Source organism: Salmo salar, chromosome 18 (assembly GCF_965601325.2).
Source record: "Salmo salar chromosome 18, fSalSal1, whole genome shotgun sequence".
Lineage (NCBI taxonomy): Eukaryota > Metazoa > Chordata > Actinopteri > Salmoniformes > Salmonidae > Salmo > Salmo salar.
In genome coordinates, this window is record NC_138308.1 from 84,406,094 (window position 1) to 84,415,744 (window position 9,651).

General features: G+C 42.6%; 1 protein-coding gene across 2 annotated transcripts; it reads right to left on the bottom strand.

Annotated features, from left to right (window-relative positions):
* Window positions 1-562: 562 nt before the first annotated feature.
* On the bottom strand, window positions 563-9,523 carry LOC106578007 (uncharacterized). 2 transcript variants are annotated; one of them, XM_014156525.3, is made up of 7 exons: window positions 9,188-9,523; window positions 8,235-8,332; window positions 5,822-7,711; window positions 5,429-5,665; window positions 5,020-5,244; window positions 4,756-4,822; window positions 563-4,660 (listed from the first exon to the last, which is right to left on the bottom strand). In XM_014156525.3, the coding sequence occupies exons 1-7, from the start codon at window positions 9,357-9,359 to the stop codon at window positions 3,741-3,743; spliced, it is 3,609 nt and encodes a 1,202-aa protein (XP_014012000.2). In that variant the 5' UTR covers window positions 9,360-9,523; the 3' UTR covers window positions 563-3,740. The 2 variants fall into 2 exon arrangements, with proteins under 2 accessions (XP_014012000.2, XP_014011998.2); XM_014156523.3 differs by having other exon boundaries at window positions 8,220-8,332.
* Window positions 9,524-9,651: the final 128 nt, after the last annotated feature.

Genomic DNA, 9,651 nt, shown 5'->3' on the forward strand with positions numbered 1-9,651 from the left:
ACATGTGTACACACAAAAACCCAAACCAACACGCACGCGCACGCACACACACACACCCTTCCACCCAGCATCCTAATACATGGAGTATGAAGCAAGATGCATTTACACAGTCTTGACTTGTTTCAGTGAAGTGTCTTCCTCTCTCCAAAGTCGGCCTGTGTGTGTCTCTTCTTCTTCTGTTTACTTTATGGATGAACCTACTCGTCACTTCAGTTTATGTTGCCTTAGCAACATGTAAATCATAGGGAACATGGTGCAATTTTGGAGGCACTTCCTAGTCTGCCATCACATTGCATTACGTCACGTCAGCCTCGTTTGCCAATTAAACACAACAGGGACATTTCACTATTCTAAGTACAATATAATGACAGATATCCACTAACTAATCTGGTGCCATACTCATGGTCTACGCCCCAAATTGTACCCTATTCCCTATTTAGTGACTACTTTTGACCAGGGCCCATAGAGTTATGTTAAAAAGTAATGTACTATATAGGGAATACGGTGCAATATGAGACACAGACGTGTTGATCTCATTGTTAAAGGAAAAGAGCCAGAGTCATTTTGAAATAAGTTGCTTTTATTCATTCTGATAGAAAATCTTCATATAATATGTTCCGACTTATGTTTGATTAGTGTAAATACATAATCATGATTGTGAACAGACATGTACCTAATGTGCAAAGTATGTGAAAATTAAATTTAAGCGATAAATACATTGGAATAACTCATTTTCTATATGAAAATATAAATCGTTCAATAAGGATAGTTTGAAAGGTTTGATTGTTGATTGTCCAGTAAATAAAATACATTCACCCTATTTAAATATGCATATATTATTATATCAAGCGCTTTTTCTAAATGAAAAGGTTCAATGTTTCAGAGGTAACACAATAAATTATTCTCATACGGTCCTGATTGAAGGCAGTGATATCTTGGATCAACATAACAGCCATGACTATTCAAATAGCCATGTCCATTATGATACTAACTCTGTGAAGTACCACATTGTCTGCAAAACTCTGAATAAAGTGTATACTATGGCTGGGATTATATCAAAGGTGTATGATCTACAACCACACTGCACTGTCGTCAATGCACCTTTCAACACAACTTCCCTGACATTCATGGAGATCACATCCATGGTAAACCCTGTGATGTCAGCCCAAGCGTCAATTCATTGTACCTAAACTGTATGTGTAAACATGTATACGCAGGGCCCAGCTGTATAAGAGACCTTGGTCTCAGTCTGTGTTCCTTGTAGAAATAAAGGTATAATTTCTTTTTTTTATTACCTTTAAAGTCAAGTTCAGTGCTAGAAGATTTCATATACACTGCCTTCAGAAAGTATTCATACCCCTTGACTTATTCCACATTTTGTTGTTACTGCCTGAATTCAAAATGGATTAAATTGATGTTTTTATTCACCCATCTACACACAATTCCACATAATGACATGTTTTAGAAATGTTTGACAATTAATTGAAAATTCAATACAGAAATATCTCATTTACATAAGTATTCACATCCCTGAGTCAATACTTTGTAGAAGCACTTTTTGCTGCAATTACAGCTGTGAGTCTTTCTGGGTAAGTCTCTAAGAGCTTTTCACACTCATTTGCCCATTATTCTTTTCAAAAATTCTTCAAGCTCTGTCAAAATGGTTGTTGATCATTGCTAGACAACCATTTTCAGGCCTTGCCATAGATGTTCAAGTAGATTTAAGTAAATTCTGTAACTCGGTCACTTGGTAAGCAACTCCAGTGTAGATTTGGCCTTGTCTTTTAGGTTATTGTCCTGCTGAAAGGTTAATCCATCTCCCAGTGTCTAGTGGGAAGCAGACTGAACCAGATTTTCCGCTAGGATTTTGCCTGTGCTTAGCTCCATTCAGTTTTTTTTGTTATCCTGAAAAACTCCCCAGTCCTTATCAATTACAAGAATACCCATAACATGATACAGACACCATTATACTTGAAAATATGGAGAGTGGTACTCAGTAATATGTTGTATTGGATTTGTCCCAAACATAACACAATGTATTCAGGACAAAAGTGAACTCCTTTGCCACATTTTTATAGTGTTACTTTATGGCCTTATGAGAAAATAGGATGCATATTTTTATTCTGTACAGGCGTCCTTCTTTTCACTCTGTCAATTAGGTTAGTATTGTGGGGTAACTACAATGTTAGTGATTTATCCTCAATTTTCTTCTATCACAACCAATAAATTATGTAACTGATTTAAAGTCACCATTAACCTCATCGTGAAATCCCTGAGGGGTTTCCTTCCTCTCCGGAAATTCAGTTAGTAAGGATGCCTGTATCTTTGTAGTGACTGGGTGAATTGGTACACCATCCAAAGTGTAGTTAATAACTTCACCATGCTCAAACTGAGTCCATGCAACTTATGTGACTTGTTAAGCAAATTTGTACTCCTGAACCTATTTAGGCTTGCCATAAGAAAGGGGTTAAATACTTATTGACTCAGGACATTTAATCTTTGCATTTTTCATTAATACAAAATAATAAAAAATTAACAACATATCTCCATTTTGATAATTTGGGGTGTGGTGTGTAGGCCAGTGAAAATAAATATACATTTAATCAATTTTAAATTCAAATTGTAACACAACTAAATCTGTCAAAATTCAAGGGGTGTGAATACTTTCTGAAAGCACTGTACATGTGTATATAAATGTGTGCTTGTCAACAATGTGCCATTGAAAGGTATTCAGACCCTTTGACTTTTTCCACATTGTTTGACTGAGGGACCTTACAGATAATTCTATGTGTGGGGTACAGAGAGGAGATAGTCATAAAAAAATTACGTTAAACACTACTATTGCCCACAGTGTGAGTCCATGCAACTTATTATGTGACTTGTTAAGCACATTTTTACTCCTGAACTTATTTAGGCTTGTCATAACAAAGGGGTTGAATACTTATTGAAAACATAGCAAAACACCTGATTTCACATGTGGAAAATCACATGATTTTACGTGAAAATTCCACGATTTGCTAATTTTAATTCACATGTGAAATTTCACAATTGAAATCATGTGAAACTTATGCGTTTTTGGATCACTTCACATGTGAATTTTCATGTGATTACATGTGGATAACAATGTTCACATTAAATTTCACATGTGATGCTCTGCAATTAGCTGTTAGGAGACACACAGTGCTTTCAACATACAGTGTTTTTCTCAGCTCAATATACTCTCTATCTCTGCTTGTAATAATCTTTCTGCCTCTTGGAGCATCTCGTTGGTGTAGAACCCTCCTCCGTTATCTCTCACCATCTTCTCTATGGTGTTGAGTAACTCTGCTACTTGGCATTGGTTCCTGTAATGACCCTGCTGATTGGTGTTCCAGTATTTGTTGTCGATCACGTGACAGCGGCCTCCACATTTCTCCATTTCCCCTACCCCTTTGGACTAATAAACATTGTAAGACTCCAACCATCTGCCTCCTGTGTCTGCATTTGGGTCTCGCCCTGTGCCTTGATATGTTCAGCTGATGAATTCAATGATTCAATTTCTGCATTAAATTAAAAAAATATCTGCTTTTTACAAAACAGAAGAAAAAAACAAGGGACAAAAAGCTATTCCACAGTGGAATTTAACTGACTGATGTCTACATAGTTAGTCAGATGTTGAAACATACTTTTCCATCATTTATTTCAATGATTCCAAGTTTATCTGTTACTGTAACATTTCAAAAGGTTATCTTCTTGGTCATTCAGAACCTTCGCTTATAGCAGACAGCACTAGCTGCTTTTTTTGCAGCCTCCAGTACTGTCTCTGCCTCCTCTGCTGCAGTAGCTCCTACTATCCCTCCTCTTATTGCTCCTGCTGTTGTAGACGTCCCAAAGACAACTCCTGCAGCTATGCCTATCACTGTACCTATTAGTATACCTGTAATTTTGATCTGAAGTTTCTTCCTCACTTTTTCTTTAGCCTGTTTTCTCATCTCTTCCTCAGACATCTTTCCCTTTGACTCCTTCCTAAGACACTCTATCTCTGCTTGTATTAATCTCTCTGCCTCTTGTAGCATCTCGTTGGTGTAGAACCCTCCTCCGTTATCTCTCACCATCTTCTCTATGGTGTTGAGTAACTCTGCTACTTGGCACTGATTGTCCCTGTACTGACCCTGCTGATTGGTGTTCCAGTATTTGTTGTCGATGACGTGATAGCGGCCTCCACATTTCTCCACAAGCTTGTTCAGTTCAGCATTCTGTTGGACAAACTTCTCAATGGTCAAACCATTGAGCTGGTCTCCATGAGTGAAGAGGACTGTGGCATATTTGAAGGCCTCTGGTGAAAAATATGTCTCGATTTTCGCTACGGCTTCATTTTCGTGGACTGTGTACCGTTCCACTTTCAGTACAATGAGAAAGGCATGTGGCCCCGGAGCACACTCTGTTATACATTTGACTATTTTAGGTTTCAGCTCCTCTTCAGGGATGTCAGTGTCAAAGAATCCAGGTGTGTCAATCAGGGTGATGTTTCTTCCTTTGATGTTCTTGGTATGAGCTTTACATATCTGTGTTGAGGAGGTGGAGGAACTGTCTGAGAGGAACACATCATCTTGTCCGAAGATGGTGTTTCCAGCACTGCTTTTACCTCCTCCGGTTTTGCCCAGCAGCACAATCCTGATATCTATAGGGAGGGTTCATAATTATAACTTAAAATGGACAAATCATATACTAATAATGTCTTTGATTTAAAGGTGGTGGTGAAGTGTTGTAACTCACTTTGTAACTCACCAGCGCCCAATACGAATCCTCTGAGATGCAAAGCATTCTGGGCAGTCTGAAATGCCTGTAGATTAGAACGAGCAATACAACTGCAATGAAAGACTGTAATTGTTATTATTTAAAAAATATGTAATTATGGATGCTTTACACAGTATTATATAACAGCGTCAGAGAATCTGCAATGTGATTGGCTTAAACATATTGAAGTTAATGGACATTTTGTGTAATTCTATGATACCTTCTTTAAAAGTCTCTCCTCACCTTGGTAGAATTTCTGTCATTGGGATGGACGACAATGCGGACAAGGAAAGGGGTTCTGCTCGCTCGGTTCTGCTCGTACCCATGGATCTCTTCTAGCAAAACCTGCGTTGCCACATTCTTAGGGAACTGGAGAACCTCACCAGTTCCAACAACAGGGAAGGCAACGGAACGGAAGCCTCGGTTCTCACAAGAGGTCAGGATTTTCCTCACACCCTGCCTCAGAGCCTGAGACAGGACCAGAGGTCAAGGGTTAATGGAGGATCAAAGGTCACAACACACACACACACACACACACACACACACACACACACACACACACACACACACACACACACACACACACACACACACACACACACACACACACACACACACACACACACACACACACACACACACACACACACACCTGTACTGCTGGTCCTTGGGGGTTGTTGTCCCAGTGTGCACAGCTGAGGAAGAAGACACGGCCAGAGCTGAGACCAGACAGTCCCTCCACCAGAACGTTGTCACCAGGTGCAGTCCGTCCCCCTGATCCCCTCAGAAACGCTGTTCTCAGCGCCGGTCCAGCTGCATCCAACAAGACATTACCCACTCGGGAGGAGAGAGGGTCACTACCAACCATGGGGGACACCAGCGCATCCACCTAGAGAGAGAGAGAGAGAGAGAGAGAGAGGAGAGAGAGAGAGAGAGAGAGAGAGAGAGAGAGAGAGAGAGACCATTGAGTCAGTATGAAGTCAACATCATTCACAGAATGTTGTTGAATCAAGGCTGTGGCCATGTCAGTGTGTCTCTCTCTCACCTGCTGCTTCTCTATGGTTCCCTGGATGACCTCCACCTGGACACAGACCTCTGGAGCAGCTGTTCCCCTGGCGGAGGCAGCAGTGGTGTCTCTCTGAGGAGCATGTGTAGTGGTGGTGCTGGACTCTACCTCCCACCCAGAAAACTCCCTCTTACCCTGTAACAGCCTATCACAGGCCTCCTGCATGGCTCTCACTGCCTCTCCACTCACATCAATCAGAGTGACCTTGGTAAGGATGCGCTGTTCCCTCCCAAAGTCCCTCACTGCAGAGACTATGGCATCAGAGCACACCTTCAGAGGAACGCCAAATATACCCGAGCTGATGCAGGGCATGGCCAGGGTCTGGAGCTCCAAGGTCTCTGCCAGATCCAGGGCTGCCTTTACTGTCTTCTCCAGCAGAGGACGCTCATTCCCACCTACGCTGCCCCCTACTGGTCCCACTGCATGCAGCAGCATCTTACAAGGCAGATTCCCTCCTGTGGTCTCTACCACTGTACCTGTGGGCACTCTCCCTATCTGCCTAACCATATCCCTGCTGGCCCGCTGTACCTCAGGCCCCCCCGCCTGGCTCAGAGCTGCAGCCACGCCCCCAGCGTGATCCAGATCCTCATTGGCTGCATTCACCAGTGCGTCTGCCCATTCCTTGGTGATGTCACCCTGACAAACAACTACCTGCAGCCCCCCCTGGAGGTGATAGCTGGTGGCTGTGACGGTCTCCTTACGTCTTGGTCCGGCGCCTGCTTCACCGACTACGCCACCATGGTTCATTTGAGGGCGTCCCATGTCTCTTACACTGGACTGGTCTATCAGAAAGGCCCCGATCTCCTCCCTCAGCTCCTGAACCTCCTTCATGTGGCCCAGCAGCTGCACTCTACACCCAGGACCATACCTGGCTACCACCCTGCGTCTGCTCTGGTTCATCTCCTTTACCTTCGTCTCAAGCTTGGACATCAGTTCAGCCGGGGGGGCAGCACAGTTGGGCAAGTCGATCGTCTCCTCCCCAAACTCCCCCAGCAGATCCTTCTCAGCCTGGTCCAGTTTCCCAGAGGAGAGGGAGAACAGACGGAGCTCTGTGTCCCCCAACTCTACCTCCACATGGAGTCCCAACCCCAGCAGACTACTCAGGTTCCCAGGCCTCCCATACTCATCTCTCAGGAAGGACAGGAGGTGGGGGGGCACCTCAGGCACCACCTTCTCCAGCACCAGAGAGATCTTATCTGTAACCAACTGTCTGGCAGTCCGGACTTCACTTGCTGAACCCTCCAGCACCAGCTGAGCTGAGTCACCTCGTGTCACCTTCACCCCTGGAACAACCTCACCTAGATCCTTCTTTATCACTTTCCATAGAAGACAGAGCTTGGACTGTCCCAGACGACATGTGGTGCTGGTCTTCTCCTGCTTCCCTGAGCTCAAACTCTGAACCTGGAAGGCCTCCAGCTCCTTCAGCTTGGCCTGGACCTTGGCCACCTCCCCAACCACCACCGCAAACCCTTCCCCTGCCTCGCAGTAAACCCTCACATCCTTCAAACCTTGGGTACTTCTCTGCAGCAGAGACTGGAGCTTACGTGGGTCTACCTCATAGTGACATTGGTACCGCTCATGGAGATGTTTGAACAGTCTCTCTACCTGTACCTTCCATGGTTCCACCCCAACCCCATCTCCACATAACCCAGCTTGGTCTGAATCTCTGACCACTGCCCTCCCGTCCTCTGGATAGAGGTGGACAGAGCAGCCCAGAGAGGACAGCTGCTGTTGCAGGTCTCTTCCAGCCCCAGGGCTCTCCATCAGGTATCGCAGGAGGTAGGAGTCTAGATGGAGTTCATGCTCTAGGACACCAGGTGGCGATGTCTGGACAGGGAGGGAGGGATGGAATGGGAGGGACTGGTGACTCTAGAGTCAGAGAAAAAAGATGTAAGTCCTGGGGAATTCCACTGTTAATGATTATTATTATGTCTCTCTTTATCTACGTTTATTATTCATTTATTATTGTAGGTCGACCGTACAGCTGCGTCTGGATTATCTAATAAATCTAGCAACTGGTTTGGCATTTTTCCATTCAGTTTAATACAGCTGTTTTTAGTTAGAATGTATGCTCGTCATTCCTCATATTTTAAATTATTATGTTATGCTCATTATAATATCACATAAATCAAACATGCAATAAAATCAGTGCAGACTTTTTTGACCTCATTTGAAGGGATAATAAAGTTATTACCTGACAGACAGATCCATGATATATGACTAAACTTTATGTTTACTGGGATGTAAATACAACAACAGTACATTGATGTCTGTGTGTTTTGACCTCATGTTATGGAACAGAAATGTCGTATCTAACAGGTTATGTCACTCAGCTTGTAATCTATACTGTAGTTGTGTCTGTATAGTCTGGGCTCACCGCCTGACTGCTTACTGGGGAGCTTGTCTCCAGGCTGTCTCTCAGAGTGAGGGAGAGAGGTCCTCCAGGCATCTCCAACACATGATGAGCTTTCTGAAGTACCCTCTCCTGGACTGGAAGAGTTACACAGTCATAATGAGTTGTTGTTGTTGTTTTTGTTGTTGTCATGTTGTAGTAGTAGTAGTAAGAACAATAACAAGAACAACAATAATAATAAGTTGCACTATTTATTAAGCCTTTTGCATTCACTCCAGGACTTGAAGAGTTAAAGGCTACATAGGCTGGAGGAGTTGTGCTATAACCTATTAAGTAATATACTGTATGTATAGTACATCTATAAAGTTATGAAATAATCTTAAACATTATTAAAACAACAAGTTTCTTCCTTTTAAGATTGAAAAAGTAATGTAGAGTTAATCAATATAATGAAAAGCCAAAGTAATGCATTTGTGCATGCCTGTCTGCATACCTGTAGCCTGACTATATGAAAGTGAAACTTAAGCCTATACCAGATGTATTTGTTGCATATGTCAGCCATCCCTAGTTTCCACAGCCACGAAGTCATAAACCCTGCCTGTTTCTACAATGAATTTCCTTAATTTAAACCTGATTTCAAACCTAACCCTAACCTTAACCCTAACCTGAACCACACTGTTAACCTTAAACCAACACCAAAAAGCTATTTTTTATTTTTTAGGATTGACCATTTTGACTTTGTGGCTGTGGTAACTAGTGTAAACTGCATGTCTAACAAACATTCTGATTTGACAAATCCTCCTAGAAAGTTTAAATATTGTTTTAGCAAAATGTTGGCCTATTCAAATAATAACTAGTAATCAAATGGGCCATAGAATAAAACATATATATTGAAGAAAAATACTTTTACTTATGAACCGACATTGGCAAGAGTATATGTTAAAATAAAAAGACACTTAATATCCTATCACTTTGCCTTAACATTTTCATACCTTTCCGGTAAGTAAACGCAACCTTGTAAACTTTGTCACCAACTGATTGTACTGGTCCACAATCTCCGCCACCGGATTTACGTCGAATTTCAAAATACTTTTTTATCTTCTCTTTCTGTGATGTGTCCAGAGTCTGGCACTCGAAGAAAACAGGGTATTTGTAAACGTCCATATTATAAAGTAGCCTGGCTATTAGTCAGTCGATCGAGGAGAATAACTACATTGCTGCCACCACATACACCCACGCTTGGGCACGAATTCATATTCTTTGATCAGATTTGCATAACTTGATGAACTATAGAGATCGCCTAGTCGTCTATTATTGGTTCAGATTTAGTCCGCCCGGCCCGTACGGAAAATCAACGTCTGTGTTCACGCGCTGCTCGTTGTGGGGATTCGGTTGATCTGGCCCGGTCGCCCAGGTTTGCCGATTTTGCACCGGTTGAAACTGATTGCATTCGTTT